General features: G+C 47.9%; 2 protein-coding genes across 7 annotated transcripts; one reads left to right on the top strand and one right to left on the bottom strand.

Annotated features, from left to right (window-relative positions):
* Positions 1-72: 72 nt before the first annotated feature.
* Positions 73-8804, top strand: CCDC189 (coiled-coil domain containing 189). Of its 5 annotated transcripts, XM_036021315.1 has the most exons (10): positions 75-475; positions 779-810; positions 1389-1454; positions 1624-1793; positions 2359-2429; positions 2615-2731; positions 2826-2895; positions 2966-3052; positions 3833-3991; positions 8684-8804. In XM_036021315.1, exons 1-10 carry the CDS (start codon positions 272-274, stop codon positions 8692-8694), a joined length of 987 nt encoding a protein of 328 aa, XP_035877208.1. In that variant the 5' UTR covers positions 75-271; the 3' UTR covers positions 8695-8804. The 5 variants fall into 5 exon arrangements, with proteins under 5 accessions (XP_035877210.1, XP_028364417.1, XP_035877208.1 ...); XM_028508607.2 differs by lacking the exon at positions 8684-8804 and having other exon boundaries at positions 76-475; positions 3833-4389; XM_036021317.1 differs by lacking the exons at positions 2966-3052; positions 8684-8804 and having other exon boundaries at positions 73-475; positions 3833-4181.
* Positions 4111-16299, bottom strand: PHKG2 (phosphorylase kinase catalytic subunit gamma 2). 2 transcript variants are annotated; one of them, XM_028508576.2, is made up of 10 exons: positions 16174-16299; positions 15739-15851; positions 9686-9861; positions 9356-9410; positions 8206-8271; positions 7959-8122; positions 5211-5301; positions 4962-5115; positions 4765-4890; positions 4111-4675 (listed from the first exon to the last, which is right to left on the bottom strand). In XM_028508576.2, the coding sequence occupies exons 2-10, from the start codon at positions 15831-15833 to the stop codon at positions 4382-4384; spliced, it is 1221 nt and encodes a 406-aa protein (XP_028364377.1). In that variant the 5' UTR covers positions 15834-15851; positions 16174-16299; the 3' UTR covers positions 4111-4381. The 2 variants fall into 2 exon arrangements, with proteins under 2 accessions (XP_028364377.1, XP_035877207.1); XM_036021314.1 differs by lacking the exons at positions 9356-9410; positions 9686-9861 and having other exon boundaries at positions 4114-4675.
* Positions 16300-16478: the final 179 nt, after the last annotated feature.

The raw sequence follows: 16478 nt of genomic DNA, 5'->3' as shown, positions 1-16478 counted from the left end.
AACTTTAGAGAAGCCTGCTGAAGCGCACTTTCAATTTATTACGCATGCGCATTTTCTTCTCACTGATTGGCGGGCGCGTTACACTTTCTTTTCTCGTTCCCGGAGACACTATAGCAACAGCCTGGGTTGAGACCCGCGGCCCCTAGACAGCGTAGATTGGTTGAAGCTTGCATAGCGGGTCAGGCCTTGGAAGGACCTGCCGAGAATCCGTTGTCGCAGAACAGAGGCAGGATAGAGCCTGCGGTGACCCGTGACACTGAGGAGTAACGAGATGATCCATCAGAACTCCAGCCAATTCCAAGGACTGAGAAGTCAGTCTGAGCTTGAACAACTCTCCAAACTGGGGCAGGAACCCAAGAAGGACCTCAGCTCAGTGGATGAACCAGCCACGCGTGAGGGAACAGGTGTGCGGACCGAATCCGGAGCCGCGGCATCAGAAGAAGAGAATGAAGACCCTGCAGCCAATTTGTTCCCGGTGAGGGCGAGAAAGAGTAGTCCGCCTATGTATGTTTACAAAGGGCTCCCCGCAGGGCGCCACCCATCTTTGTTTACTGCTGTTCAAGAAGTTTCCTGGGCTGCCTGGTGAAGAGGCGGGTGTGTGACCCCGATTGATAGTATGCTCAATAATAGTAGTATCTGGGGCCTGCTGAAGCCCAGCCCACCCACGTTGCTTGTTCACTGTTAGTCCTTAAGGCCAGAAAGCAATTAAGGATTTCTCAGGTCCCCTGGAGGTTCGCCAGGGGCTAGGGCCCTGGTCCAATCTGCTTTCTCTCCGCAGCCTCCACTGCCCCAGCCCCGGATCTGCATGTGGTGAGTGTGAAGAGCCTTGGGAAATAATTATATTTCACGCTTGCATTAGTCCTTTAATGCCTCCCCAGACGTCCTGTCAAACACCCAGGGCATCCCCATTTTACAGATGAGGAGACTGAGGCCCAGAGATACAATTAACCAAGGTGATTAGAAGCCTGCTTTCCTGCCCCCGCAGTCTAAAGAGCAAGTGTGGGAAGAAGGGAGCCAAAGACTGAGGATGTAAATGGCATATCACAGCTGCCATGGAGCATTGTGCAAATGGGGACACAGAGGCCCACAGGGGGACTTGCCCAAGGTCATACAGCAAGGGAGTGACAGTGCAGAGACAAGAACTCAAGTCTCCTAACACTAGGCTTTATAATGAAGAGAATCATGAGTTCCTTTAGACCACACCAGTATTTACAGATGCAGAATAAGGCCCAGATAGGAAAGTGTGTTGCCTAAGGTTACACAGCAAGTTAATAGAAGGGCTGAACCTCAAATCTGGGTCTCCTGGTTCCCAGTCCAGTACTCTAAGCCTGCTATAAGACTAATGCATAAAGGCTGTCAATACCTTTTCTCCTCTTTTCCTATGACAGGAAGTACTTGGACATCCATTCCATGCACAGGCTAGAGAAGACGGCCAACGTTGAGGAGATGAGGGAGTATGGGGGCAGGGAGAGAAACAGGGAAGGGAAGATGCATGAGAAAGGCTGAGGAGGGTGGACTGGGAAGGCATGAGGAAAGCCTGGCTCCAAAGCATGTCATACAATAGTGTCGGGTAGTGACAGGGAGCTTCTGTCATCACTCATTCCTTTCTCTCTCCCTCTCAAGGGTGCTGGCCAAGCTGCTGGGACTAGGCTGTCCTGAGCAGAGCCTGCGGGATGCCATCACCCTGGACCTGTTCTCTCATGCACTCATCTTCTGCCGCCAGAAAGGCTTCTCACTAGAGCAGACATCAACAGCTTGTGCCCTGCTCCAAGATCTTCACAAGGCCTGTATTGGTAAGAGGAGGAGGCTACCAAGTTTGAGCCCAAGGAAGAGGAAGAGGCTGGTTGGCACAAGTAACCATGGGAGGTAGAAATAGGGAGATTACCATTTGGGATCTGTCATTACTAGCAGCGTTACCACACACATTATTTCACTTTTGAAATCCTCCATTTTCTTATCTATGAAATAAGAACACTTACTTTATGAGATTTCTCTGAGATATATGTAATATATGTAAATATATGCACAGTACTCAGTAAAGTAACTCTTGCTTTTCTTCCTTTATTTCCAGAACTGGTTTTCTTCAGAATGTTTTTAACAAGAGCTAAAATTATGTATTTTTTGGTTTATTGTATGTCACTTCCACTAACATATCCTCTTAAGGGCAGGGGCCTTGTCTGTCTGGTTCAGTGCCAAGACACATCATGGAGGGTACTCAATATTTGAGTGAGTTAATAAAACAAACCAGTACTTAAACCTAGGTCTGTCCACTTCTAGAGTTCATGCTCAGTAGCTGCTGCCTGAAATGAGTGAACGGTTATGAGGTAACTCAGTGAAATATCTTGTTTTCCATCCTAGAAACCTCCTTGGGCAACGTGGAGGAATGTTACCGCTACTTCACCAGTCTTCTTTTTTGCCATGGAGTCAGGGTCAGTTCCCCTGAATGGGATCTTCACTCTTCCCCAGATAAACCCTAGCTCAATCTCCTGTTCTCTCACACTCATCTTTCCCTTAAGGCCACAGTAGGCTCTCCCTGCTTCTGGACTACTGGGCAGGAGAAAAGCCCAGAGCTTCAAGAGGTGGTCAGTTCTGTAACTCCCAATCACCCCCACAGCGACCCCCCTTCAGTATCAACCTTTTTAAGGAGGAACAGCTGCTGGCCCTGGCAGATTATGTGGTCAACACCTATTTCCGCCACTTCAAGCTCTACAAATACGCCTTTACACCCCAGGTACTGGGCCATGGGCTGTAAGAGACCACCCTTCACCTCCCCCTTTCCATCAGGGCAGGTGCCCTCCTCTCAGCTGTCCTCTTCCTCTTCTCAGGTGCGGCTGGATCTGTCTTTGACCTACATGGGGCTACAGTCACCTAAGCTCTGGCCAGAGGATGAGACAAGTAAGGGAGAATGCTGGGGCTGGGCTGGGCTGGGGCTGGAGCTCGAATCTCTTCTGCTTCTGGCTTGCAGAGAAAGAAAGTGAGGAGGTGGAGGAGCAGCCTGTCACCCTACAAGAAGAGGAACCAGAAACAGTGGTCAAGCCACAGCAAGAGCCAAGTAAGGACCTGGTAGGGTTAGGGCCCCCTGTGACTTTGGGCAGGTGTAAAATGAAGGGTTCAGACCACATCAGGACTTCAGACTTTTTGTTTTAGTCATGGTGTCCTTTCTCCAAATGATTCCTTATGCAGAAGTCTCAGATGACAGATAAAAGTACAGCTGCTTGGGTGAGGCGGGAGCTCCAGAAAAGGATTATAAAACTGATGATAATAATAGCCAGCACTTACGTGCTTGGCAAGCCCTCTTTAAAGCATTTTATTTTAAAAAAGATTTTATTTATTTATTTATTTATTATTTTTTATTTTTAGAGAGAGGGGAAGGGAGTGAAAAAGAAGGAAACATTGATTGGTTGCCCTTCACATGCCCCCAACTAGGGACCTGATCTGCAACCCAGGAATGCGCCCTGACTGGGAATTGAGGCAGTGACTTTTCGGTTTGTGGGATGATGCCCAACCCACAGACCTGCACCAGTCAGGGCTGTTTTAAGCATTTTACATATATTAAACCATTTAATCCTCCCTCAATCCTAGTTGCTAGGTGCTATCACTATCCACATCTTACATAGGAGGAAACATAATTCACAAAGCTACTAAGGAGCAATCCAGAAAGTCCCGCCCCACCTTTCTGCCCACCTGTCTTCTGATGATTCCTGAACTGAAGCAGCATTGCCACCTGTGTAGCCCCAGAGACACCTTGGAAATTGTATTTGCCCAGCTTTGGGCAATCCTTCAGCCCCAGAAGCATCTCTCCTGACCTGCCTCTCTCTCTCTGCCCCTGCAGGCCAGGTCTCCATCCTTCGAGCCTACATCAAGAACCAGCTCAACAAGGAGCTGGGGCAGCTCCAACAACTGGTGGAGGAGCGGCTCAAAGCCAGTGAGGAAAGGCTCAGCAGCAAGTTGACCACACTAGAGCGGTCCTTCCAACCACCTCCAGGCAAAGGCAAGAATAAGACCAAGTGACCCCCACGTTTGCCCCAATAAAAACCTGGGCCAGACTAGGCCCCATCCCCACCCCCCTCTGGGATTCCCTGTCAAAGCCAGACACCAGACACAGAGCACTGACGCTCCCTGGTGTAGATTTTATTGTGTACACAGCACAGGCAGCACTAACAAGGACAGGCACGACATTCTGAGTGGCTCCTTTCCACCGCACTCTGATCTCAAAGTCTTGGCCAGCAGGGGTATGTGTACAGGGCTGGTCTTTATGATAGTATGATCAGTGGTGGGTCTGGCCAGGCAGTAGGGCCTGAGGCCAGAGCTCAAAGGAGCTGGAATAATAAAAATCCTTCTGGAGAGTCCTGCTTTCTGGGATTCCCCAGGGGCTGATGTGCTAACCCAGTACCAGCATGGCCTCATCCTCGGTCATAGCAGCTGAGTCCCCCTCCTCTTCAGGGCCCATGGTGGGAAATGGTCCAGGGGGCCGGTGCTGGAAGAGGGCTGCCCGGTTCTGCTGCTCCCCCTTCTTCACCCAGTGCCCATAGAGCCGGAAAGCACAGCTGTCAATGAGGCGCCTCACTGGCCGCAGTGCGTAGGGATCCCTCAACAGTGCACTCTTGTTCAGCTGCCGTGCATTATGGATGCTTAAGGCCACTCGTCCAGCAGCCAACACTGTCCACACTGCCACCTGGGAACAGGGAGGAGAGTGTGAGCTCAATGTAGCATCCTCTGAATGGGACAGAGAAATAGGCCCAGACTTGACACTCTCAGGCTTACCCGAAACCGTTGTCGAGGGGTGAGGTTCCAGGGTTGGCTACCTTCACAACGCTCAAAGAAGGGGTGCTGTAGGGCTTGCTCAGCTGTCAGGCGCTCCTCAGGATCCACCTGCAGCAGTCTCGAAATCTAGGGGAACTCCAGAGCATGAGGGGCAACTCTTGGGTCTCCCGCCTTGCACCCTCATGGCCCCAGCTCACCAGGTCTTTGACTGTATCCGAACGGTCATCCCACTCGGGTGAACTAAACCGGTACTGGCCTTCCATGATCATGCGTAACATCAGGATCTGACGCCGGTGCCAGAACGGTGGTGAGCCAGCCAAGAGTGTGAACAAGATCACCCCACAGGCCCAACTGGGAAAGAGACCGAAGTCAGGCAGGACTAGGTGCTGGGTAAATGTACGGAAGGACAATACACAGGAAGAGGGCAGGGGATAAAAGAAACTCACAGATCAACCTCCTTGCCATAGCCTGGGTGGGTTTCATCCATGGAGCATTTAAGGATCTCTGGTGCTAGATATCCTGGGGTCCCACACAACTCTGGGAAGAGAGCCGAGATTGATGGGATGCCACCAGTTCCCTCAAGGGCCCTAACACCAGCCCTCTCCTGGAATCTCAAAACTGCCAGGGCCTTCCTTACTGGTGTGGCTCAGCTGGCTGGACACTGTCCCACAAAGCAAGGGGTTGAAGGTTTAAATCTCAGTTAGGGCACATGCCTGGGCTGCAGGTTTGATCCCTGGTTGGGGTGCATGCGAAAGGCAACCATTTCATGTTTCTCACATCAGTGCTTCTCTCCCTCTCTTTCTCTCTCTCTCCCTTCCCCTTTCTCTAAAAATAAATTTATATTATTCATTTGTAGAAAGAGGGAAAGGGGAAGGAGAAAGACAGGGAGAGAAACATCAATGTGTAGTTGCCTCTCATGAGCCCCATACTGGGCACCCAACCCACAACCCAGGCATGTGCCCTGACGGGGAATTGAACCGGTGACCCCCCCAGCTTGCAGGCCCATGCTCAATCCATTGATCCTCACCAGCCAGGACTCCAAAAATAAATTTAAAACAAAAAAAACGCTGCCAGGGCCATAAGTACTCCTGTTCTGCTCCTGACTGCCTCTGCTAAGTCTCAGTACTAGCTCCTGACCCTGCTGAGCAACTCAAATATCTACCAAGGCTCCTGGTGGCCTTGGGAAAAATCAAGGAAAACCTGATTTTCGGGTTGACTTCCAGGTCCCACACAATTATATCACTTGCCTCCAACCCTCTGGCCAAACCAGCCTACCCACTGCTCACACATTACAACATTTTTATATGCCTAACACACATGGAAAACAACTTTTCTGCGTTCTTTTCTGCCCAGATCTACTCTTCCTATAATCTCTACTCTGGTCAGTGGAACCACCACTCAAAAACAAAGGGGAATAAGTGGGAGCATGGGATTCCTTCAAGGCACATGCTGAGTCCCTCATTTAAAGCCCTTCCCTAGGTCCCCATTATAGCCTCAGGATCAAGGCTACTCTTACAGTACAGAGCCCTCCATGACTTGATCTAAGCCTATATTTTTAGTTTCTTATACCATTTCAGGTACCAATTTCCTCCAGAAATTTCCAAACTGTATTCCATGGCACACTTCCAGGAGATCTTGATAGGCCTAAACTGAAAATGACTTTCTTGGGAAATTCATTCCTAAACCAAGTATTTATTGCCTACCATGTACCGAACACCACACTGGACACACTGGTAAATTAGATGTGCTCTTACCAAATTCAGTGTCTACCAGAAAGCAAATGAAAAATAACAGAGTAAGACAGGTGCCATGAAGGACATAAAGAACCAAAAGCAAGGGATCTAACCTGACCTAGAGCTTTCAAGTGAAACCTGAACTACCCAAGCCAAGGGAGAGGGTGGAGTGAGTAAGGGCAAAGGTGATTCCAGAATGAGGAAAAGTGTATGTGGAAGCCCAAAGGAAAACAAAGCACAACATCCATGAGACATGTAAGTCCAGGGGAGGTGTGGTGGAAGTGAACAAAGAGGGAAATAGGGAACATTGGTAATAGTGTCAACAATAAAAAATAAATGAGTAGCTCTGGCTGGTGTGGCTCAGTGGATTGAGTGTCAGCCTGCGAACCAAAGGGTTGCCTGTCTGATTCCAAGTCAGCCCACTGCGTGGGTTGTGGGCCAGGTCCCCAGTAGGCAGTGCACAAGAGGCAACCACACATTGAAGTTTCTCTCCCTCTTTAAAAAGAAATAAATCTTTAAGAACTAAAGCATAACATATAATAGAAAAACTAGTATATTGTATCTCATCAAAAACAAACAAAAAAACAAAACCCTCAAATCTCTTTAAAAAAAGAAAAAAGACGACAGTCCACAGAATAAGAGCGTGAGTCACAGTCGGATTGCCCAAGTTCAAATTCTAGCTATAGGACCTTTGGAAAGTCACAACACATATATAAAATGGAGATACAAATTCTATCTCAGAGTTGTTGAGAGGATCCAGAGAAATAAGCCATGTAAAGACTCGGCATGAAAAAAAAAAAAAAGACTCAGCATGGTGCAAAGCTCACAGTAAGTGCCCAGTAAGTGTTAGTATTAATAAACTCAGTGCAAAGCCATTGAGGGAGAGAAAGTAGCATATTAAGAGCTCCGAGGAGTCTTGCAGTTCAACTCTGTTTAGTTTTCCATTTGTACCATAATTATTTCTGTCACAATAAATGTATTAGCACTGGGTGAGTCCCCAGGGTTCCAGGTGAGAAGAGCTGTCTGGCCATACCAGGTTCCTCATAGCACCTAAGCTGCACACTGTGGTCCTTCCTGTCCCTCCCAGACCCCAAGTGTGCAGCAGTGTCCCACTATCCTCTTCTTCCTCTTGGGAAAAGCCAGCCTCCCAAGGCCCAGCTCCAAGCCTCTGCTCTGTGTGCCTCCAGCTAAATCAGGTGCTCCTTTCTCCTGGCTTCCCCCACATGGCCTCTAGACCCGGCTGTGTACCACTTATCTGCTCACTTGCCTGTCTCCATCTTCCCCAGGTCAGGAAACCCATTCTGAGCAGCACATATAGCTTTGCACCTAAAGGGTACTTGGGGAGTGCTTTCTGACTTCCCTTTACTTGGTACCTGGGACTCAGTTCCCAGACCCAGCCAACCAGCCTCAGGTCTGAGTCTCCTTCCCTTTCAAGCCTGTTAGGGCACCAAGTCCTCTCACCTCGAAGCTTCTCGCCAGGTTCCAAGTGGCAGGAGAACCCAAAATCTGAAAGTCGGATCTGCATATTGTCATCTAGGAGAATATTCTCAGGCTTCAGATCTCGGTGCACAATGTTGTTGGCATGGAGAAAGCTCACTGCTTCCAGCAGAGACCTCATGATGGACCTGGGGGAGGGGCAGTCTCCTCTACTTCTCCCTACCCCACCCCACTCCCTGCTCACCCCAGGGGCTGCAGGTTCAGCCATTACCTTGTTTCCTTTTCTGAGAGGGCCACCTTCTCTGTGAGATAGTCAAACAGCTCTCCCTTCCGCATCCTAAGGGATAGGAGTGGTTGTGCACCTCACAGTGAGGGCTGAGAAAATAAGCCAGTGCTCACAGAAAATACTATGGAACGGGCTGGTAAAGAGAGATTCCTCTGTAGACAAACTGAGGGTCTCAAGACAGAGCACTCCAAGAGCAAGATGAATGCCAGGGGCAGTTTTTCCCAGTGAGTTGATGGTTAAAATTTCTGCACTGTGCCTGAGGGGGCTATTTTAGCATGAATGAATACCTTCTTGTGCCAATAATGTACAGGAGGTCCTTGTTATCTGATGTTCAAAAAAGGCCCTTTAAAGTGAATCTATACTACTGACCAAAATTTCAATTCATAGTGGTAAAAAGTTAAATAGGACTTAAAAATAAATCAAAATTTTTTTTGATTTTGCTTATTTTGCCTTCTCTTTAAAGAGTGGTTGTAATTGCAACTCCACATCAATCATTGAAATATAAAGAACACATCAGGTATTATTTTGGGGAGTACCGATGTGCAAAGTTGTATAATAGCAAATAAAATGGACACTTTCTACCATCCCTCAAACTTTTACAGAGGGTAATTTCTGTGTGAAAACTGATTTTTTCCCCAAGGGCCTCACTTAAATATTTGGCATTCAAACATTCTCTTTTGAAGTACCTTTACAACTGGTATGCATCATACTGTGTAACATGTGACATTCAGATTCACAGTGACCAGAAAAAGAACTGATGAGGAGAGACAGACACCAGTAGAGGCTGTTAAACAAGAGATGACTGGTGAGCATTGTATAAGTGGTCGCCTCCTGGACAGACTCTCTCAAATCAGCCCTTTCTTCCCTAGCTTTATAACCCTGGAGAACTAGGATAGTGGGGGACTTGGGTCATGAAGACCCTTTGTATTCATGGTATTTAGGTATTTGGTCATTATTACTCTTGAAGAACTTGCTCAGGGCACCTAGGAAAGGGGCCAGCGCCATGGACTGCCAGGCAAGCCCTAGCTGAGACAGGAAGGTGTGAGGAGGGTGGTCTTCAGCCCACTGTGCTGTAAGGCTGGGGCCATGCGTGGAAGTGAGGAGGCTTCTCAAATCAGGGCAGGGAGATACTCACAGGTCAAACACCAGGAACATGAAGCTAGAAGACTCGTAGGAATCGATGAGAGTGACTGGGGAAAGAGGCAGAAAGGCAGAGAGACAGAGATGGAAAGGAGCAGATGCATATTAAAGGGGCTTTCCACCCTGAGGAAACAGTGGGCTCTTACTGGGAAGGAAGGAGAACCGAAAGAGGCAGTAGGGACCCAAAGGCTGGCCACACTTTGAGGTGGAGCAGAGCCAGGAGGAAGGGAGCAGAGGGCTGGAGGCAGTGTTGGGAGGAGTGGGCTATGGGCAGGGCGAGCAGGTGGTGGTTGTCAACTAGCAGGAGAAGGGAATGCAGCCTCACTGATGTGGGGGTGGCCAGCGACCTGGCGAAGAATGTGTGTCTCTCGTCGTGTAGCTTCTCGCACCTCCTCCAACTGCTCAGGACTCAGTCGCTCAGCTGTCACCTCCATGATTTTCACCGCAAACTCATGGCCAGTAGCTCGATGAACACAACGGCGGACCACAGAGCTTACTCCTCTGCCAGAGTCAGACAACATAGGAGTCAGGACCTCCTGCTCTCTCATTCCAAGAAGGGTAGAGCCTCAGCATCCTCATACACATTGCACCAGACTGAAGACCCATCTAGACAAGGTAACCTCCCAAGAAGCTCATCCTGGCCTACAGTAACTTCACAGTAGCCGCAGCAAGCAACCTGGGTAACCAGCAAGGTGCAACACAAAGCTCACAGAGAAGGCAGGCAGGGGTCCTGATGTAAATCCAGCCTCTGCCATGCCATCCACGGTGAGCCTAGGCAAGTCCTTTCTACACTGAGACCCAGAATCTGGCCCTTACCTTGAAACCCCACAGGGAGAAAGTGGGAAGAAATGATCCAAGGCTCCCTCCAAATTTTACCTACACTTCCTGATTATCCCATCCAAATCCCAAAGTTCCCCTAATTACCTCAAGTGTAGGAGGCTTCAAATAAATATTGGGTCATTGACTAGAAGACCAAAGTTGAGAATTAGGAGATGTTGGTTCAGGCCCCAGACTTGCCACTAATTAATCTTCAAGGAACCCACTGAGATAAAGTCTCTGGGCTTCTGCTTCTCCAGGTCTGAAATGTGGCCAACAATATCTTGAAGGGACGTTGAAAGACATTAACAAGGAAAAGACAGGAAAGCCCATTTGGCACTGTAAAGATAAAGTCCTAGACAGATTTCCTTGCACGGGCTCTATCACCAACTCCATTTGACCCTGAAAGTACCTCAGACTAAGGTCCAAATCTCTCCAGGATCACACCACATTTCATATGCCGGTTCCCTGGCTGCCCTTCATAACCTTACCCACATACACTGTGCTCTCATGGCCTCCTTGACCTTACATAATAATTCCCTTTGCTTAGAATGCCTGCTACCCACATCGCTGGTTCAATCAAAGAATGCAACGTACTGACCCTCTGGCAAACACAGCCCACAGCTGTGTTATGTCTCGTCAGTGAATGTTCTTTGCAAATCTGAATTCATATATCTTACATTAGACAAGAACCCTCCAGCTACCACAATGCTCACCACCTCCCACTGTCTTACTCTTAGCCACCTCAGTTTCATTTCACGCCCAACCACTAAGTGCATCTGAGTCTGAGACCTAGTCTAATTATTTTAAAGTTTCGGGCCTTTATACATGAAGAAAGTGGTACTTTGGGAAAATTAATATAGTGATAATGTGTAGGTAATTTCCTGTGCAGAAAAAAACAAGACAGAATGAGATGATGAGAACCCTACCCTCTGATCTGTCCCTTCCATAACTGGTTCCACCCCTTGGCAGAGGAACCACTGATCTTCCCTGAGGGATTTTCCTGGCCTCCAGGAATCCTCCCTTACCTGGTCCTGAAATCCTGTGACTTAGGACCTGAGTCTCAGCTCTCTTTTTTTCCGAGTACTCTCCCCTGTTGACCTCCAACCAGTCTCATGGGCTTTAAATACCAGCTATATGTAGATGATTCTTGCTACATTGCCTTGAGCCTTCATTTCTCTCCAGAATTCCTGATTCCAATCGACTTTTTGATATCTCCATGTGATTTCTCAAAGGACTATGAACAATTCTAATGGACACACCCTCACCTGCTTTCCTGGCCTCGGCAGCATCTGTCACAGCAGACCATGACAACCACCCAGAAGCACATTCTTCCTGTGTTGTTCTTTCTAACTCACAGACAGCATCTCCTTAGTCTCCCTTTCTGGCTCCTTCTTCTTCTTTTTTTTTTTTTTTATATATATATATATTTTATTGATTATGCTATTACAGTTGTCCCATTTCCCCCCTTCTCTCCCCTCCACCCTGTACCCCCCCCACCCACATTTCCCCCCTTAGTTCATGTCCATGTGTCATACTTATGAGTTCTTTAGCTTCTACATTTCCCGTACTATTCTTGGCCTCCCCCTATCTATTTTCAACGTACATTCTATGCTACTTATTCTCTATACCTTTTTCCCCTCTCTCCTCCTCCCACCCCCCTGCTGCTAACCCTCCATGTGCCCTCCATTTCTGTGGTTCTGTTCCTGTTCTAATTGTTTACTTAGTTGCTTTGGTTTTGCTTTAGGTGTGGTTGTTAATATTTGTGAGTTTGCCGTCCTTTTACTATACATGTCTTTTCTTTATCTTCTTTTCTTAGATAAGTCCCTTTAGCATTTCATAAAATAAGGGCTTGGTGATGATGAACTCCTTTAACTTGACCTTATCTGAGAAGCACTTTATCTGCCCTTCCATTCTAAATGAGAGCTTTGCTGGATAGAGCAATCTGGGATGTAGGTCCTTGTCTTTCATGACTTGGAATATTTCTTTCCAGCCCCTTCTTGCCTGTAAGGTCTCTTTGGAGAAATCAGCTGACAGTCTGATGGGAACTCCTTTGTAGGTGACTGTCCCCTTACCTCTTGCTGCTTCTAGGATTCTCTCCTTCGTTTTTACCTTGGGTAATGTAATTATGATGTGCCTTGGTGTGTTTCTTCTTGGGTCCAACTTCTTTGGGGCTCTCTGAGCTTCTTGGATTTCTTGGAAGACTGTTCCCTTTGCCAGATTGGGGAAGTTCTCCTTTATTATTTGTTCAAATATGTGCTCAATCTGTTGCTTTTCCCCTTCTGATTCTGGTACCCCTATAATTCGGATATTGGAACGTTTAAAGGTGTCTTGTATGCTCTTAATCTTTTCCTCAATTTTTTGAATTCTTATTTCATCATGCTTTCCTGCTTGGTTGATTCTATCTTCCTTCTGGTCCACTGTATTGTTTTGAGACTCATAATCCTTCCTTTCACTATTGGCTCTCCTCCGCGTGTCTTCCTGCATCTGTTTTATGGTAATCTGCATTCTTTCATCTAAATTTCGTCCAAAATCCACCAGTTCCGTGAGCTTTCTGATCACCAGTGTTTTGAACTGCGCATCTGATAGATTGGCTAATTCTTGGTCGCTCAAAAGGATGAGTCCCGGGGGACTGATCTGCTCTGTTGAAAACATATTTTTTTTTCCCCTACCTCTCCTTTTTTTTTTCCGGTCTGGTTGCTCTAGTTATGGTGCGGGCGGAGCCTTAGGTGTTCACCGGGGCTGGGCGCCCCCGTCGCTAGATTATGACGTTATATGTGGGGGCGGGAGCAGGAGCGGGGCGGGAGAAAACAATGGCGGTAGTTCCGTTACCCTGGACTCAGACCCTTGTCTGGGCTTCCGGGCCGCGAGTTCTGCCCTGGTCCACAATCGCTGCCCCTCTGGGTCTGCCAGCCGCAGCTTGCGTACTCAGGGATCACCGCTGCCCTCTTGCGCGCCGGATGGCTTTTGCGCCGATCTCGCGCCAAACCTTCCCCGACCTCCACGCACCGCCGACCCGAGCCAGCCCCGCGCCCGCCCGGCTGGTCTTCTCCTACCAGTCCGGATGAATGCGTGCACCTCAACTTCTTGGCTGCCCGACTTCCATTCAGATAAATCCTCTGCCGGATCTGGGTGTTATTCTGATAGTAAATTATTGTTGTAAATTATTGGCTTTCCAATCTTGGTTGTAGGAGGAAGCACGGTGCGTCCACCTATTCCTCCATCTTGCCGGAAGTCGGCTCCTTCTTCTCTAAACCCCTTCAAGATATGCCCGAAGGCCTGAGCCTAGACCCCTTTCATTTCTCCATCTATATTCTCTCACCAACTACCATCTATATACTTTTTGACTGTTCGCATGTCTCTTTCAGTCATTTCACTTGGAGTACCTCCAGGGCATAAGCTTCTTTTCTTCCCTCCCCTGTTTAGCTTTGTGTCTTGCACACAGTAGATAATTCAGTTAAGTTTGAACATATAAATGAATGATTTTAAAAAAAAATGGGATTAACCTAGAATAAGAGCTTAGTCACCGAAGTTTCTGGCCAAGATGGAGATGTGGTAGGTACACTTTGCTTCCTCGCACAACCAAAAGAAGGATAGCAACCAATTTAAAACAAAAAACAACCAGAACTGCCAGAAAATGGAACTACATGGAGGTCCGACAACCAAGGAGTTAAAGAAAAAACAATCCTTCACACTGGTAGGAGGGGTGGAGATGGGCATCAAGGTAGAGAGGACACTCAGCAAAGGAACAGCTGGTGGACTGGGTAGTCCCACACTCCCATGCAGATAAACCAGGAGGAACAACTGGGGATCGAGACAGACCAGGCAACCCAGGCTCCAGAGCAGGAAAAAAAAAGCCTCAAAACCTCTGGCTGTAAACATATGTGGGGTCGCAGTGGGGAGGTGGGGGCAGGGAGAAACTGCCAGTCTCATAGGAGAGTCCGTTGGAGGATCCCATGGGGTCCTAGAACATACCCAAGTCTACCCACACAGGAAATCAGCACCAGGTCAGCACCTGAAAGGACACAATTCACTTACGGGAAGCAGGGGGAGTAACTAAAAGCAGAGAAAGAGCTGAGCAAGTGGCACTATTCCCTCTTGGCCTCCTCCGCCACATACAGAGCCACCATGCAGCAACGTGGGTTGCCCCACCCTGGTGAGTACTTAAGGCTCCTCCCCTTATAATGTAACAGGTGCACAAAGACAAAGAATTATGACCCAAATGAAAGAACAGATCAAGGCTCCAAAAATAGAACTAAGCAACGAAGAAAAAGCCAACCTATCGGATGCAGAGTTCAAGACACTGGTAATCAGGATGCTCACAAAATTGATTGAGGAGGGCCGCAAAATAAAGGAAGAAGTGAAGGCTGTACAAAGTGAAATAAAAATATACAGGGAACCAACAGTGAAGGAAAGGAAACCAGAACTCAAATCAATGATTTGGAACAATAGGAAGAAATAAACATTCAACCACAACAGAATGAAGAAAAAAGAGAAGAGGCTTAAAAACCTCCAGGACAACTTTAAGTACGCCAACATCAAATCCTAGGGGTACCAGAAGGAGAAGAGGAAAAGCAAGAAATTGAAAACTTATTTAAAAAATAATGAAGGAAAACTTCCCCAATCTGGTGAAGAAAATAGACTTCCACAGAAGTTCATGAAGCCCAGAGAGTCCCAAAGGAATTGGAACCAAGGAAGCACACAACAAGGCACATCATAATTACATTACTCAAGATTAAAGATAAGGAAAGAATCTTAAAAGCAGCAAGAGAAAAGGAGACAGTTACCTACAAAGGAGTTCCCATAAGACTATCAGCTGATTTCTCAAAAGAAACTTACAGGCAAGAAGGGGCTGGAAAGAAGAAGTATTCAAAGTCATGAAAGGCAAGACCTACATCCAAGATTACTCTGTCCAGCAAAGCTATCATTTAAAGTGGAAGGGCAGATAAAGTGCTTCCCAGATAAGGTCAAGTTAAAGGAGTTCACCATCACCAAGCCCTTATTATATGAAACGTTAAAGAGACTTATCTAAGAAACAGAAGGTCAAAACTATTTAACAGTAAAATGACAACAAACTCACAACTGTCAACAACTGAAACTAAAAAACAAAAACTAAGCAAACAACTAGAACAGGAACAGAATCATAGAAATGGAGATCACATGGAGGGTTATCAGTGGAGAAGGGGAGGGGAAAAAGGGGGAGAGAAGGTACAGGAAATAAGAAACATAATTGGTAGGCAAAAACAGGCAAGGGGAGGTTAAAAATAGTATAGGAAATAGAGAAGCCAAAGAACTTATATGTACAAACCATGGACATGAACTAAGAGGGGAGGGGATGCTGGAGGATGGGAGGGGGATGCAGGGCAAAAGGGGGATAAAGGGGAGAAAAAATTAGGACAACTGTAATAGCATAATCAATAAAATATACTTTAAAAAAGAGCCTAGTCACCAAACTAACCACTGACCTTTCTCATTTAGAACTGTGCAACCCTTAGATCGAACTGGGTATCCTATCTAGTACTCTACCTCTCTGGACCTCTGTTGTCCTTGTTATGGCCTCACCTGCCAATGATGTCCTTAGGGTCATACTTCTGGTAAAACTCCTTGGCCGCGGCCCAATCGGGCAGCTCATCCTCGGGTCCCACGTCCAGCGTCATTCTGACGGAGGTGGTGGCCTGTGTGGAGGAAACGGAAGGTAGTGATGGCAGGGAGGCCCAAAGGCTCTGAGAGGACGCACATTGCGGCTCGCGGAGGCACAGTCCTTGCGGCTGGGGCGCCAGGATCTTGGGGATTGGGGACGGGGCTGGGGAAGGATAGGGATTGGGGAGACCCCGCCAAAGGGCCTAAGGGCGGGAAGGTTGGCAGGGTTGGGGGAGCGGGAAGGGGGAGGGAAAAGGTGTGCAGAAAAGGGAAGGGTTAAAAGGGCAAGTGGCTGTTGCTGCGCAGGCGCACTTGGGCAAGCACTGCAAAGGGGCGCGGGGTATCCTGGAGGCTCACCTGCGCAGGGGAGAGGAATGAAACTGGGGGACCACGCGAGGCCGCTCAATCGTGGAGTTTGCCTCTGTTTAGTTCCTTACCCTGGTCGCTGCCGGCAGTAACCTCCGGCCCCGCCTCCACCTTGTCCGCCAATAGCCAGCGCCTCCTGAAGACTGAGATTTAAAAATCCTTCCGATTGGAAACTGATTGTCCAATAGGAAGCCGCAAATACTGGGGCTGGAGCGGGCGTTGGAGCTCGAAGTTACCAGAGGCAAAGACGGTAAGCCCCGCTAAGGCGGGGCTTCAAATAAGACCAGTTGGTGCAG

The sequence above is a fragment of the Phyllostomus discolor genome, chromosome 3, assembly GCF_004126475.2.
Source record: "Phyllostomus discolor isolate MPI-MPIP mPhyDis1 chromosome 3, mPhyDis1.pri.v3, whole genome shotgun sequence".
NCBI lineage: Eukaryota > Metazoa > Chordata > Mammalia > Chiroptera > Phyllostomidae > Phyllostomus > Phyllostomus discolor.
The sequence above is the reverse complement of the archived record's forward strand: the minus strand, read 5'-3'. Positions and strand labels throughout refer to the sequence as shown.

What these genes read in the sequence shown, in the direction of transcription:
- CCDC189 (XM_028508607.2), top strand. Translation starts at nt 272, where the DNA reads ATGATCCATCAGAACTCCAGCCAATTCCAAGGACTGAGAAGTCAGTCT. An exon ending in CAGCCCCGGATCTGCATGTG is followed by an intron (nt 811 to 1,388) that starts GTGAGTGTGAAG and finishes TTCCTATGACAG; the next exon opens with GAAGTACTTGGACATCCATT. An exon ending in AACGTTGAGGAGATGAGGGA is followed by an intron (nt 1,455 to 1,623) that starts GTATGGGGGCAG and finishes CTCCCTCTCAAG; the next exon opens with GGTGCTGGCCAAGCTGCTGG.
- PHKG2 (XM_028508576.2), bottom strand. Translation starts at nt 15,833, where the DNA reads ATGACGCTGGACGTGGGACCCGAGGATGAGCTGCCCGATTGGGCCGCG. An exon ending in CTCTCAGAAAAGGAAACAAG is followed by an intron (nt 8,123 to 8,205) that starts GTAATGGCTGAA and finishes CCCCTCCCCCAG; the next exon opens with GTCCATCATGAGGTCTCTGC. An exon ending in TATGGCAAGGAGGTTGATCT is followed by an intron (nt 5,116 to 5,210) that starts GTGAGTTTCTTT and finishes TCTCTTTCCCAG; the next exon opens with TTGGGCCTGTGGGGTGATCT.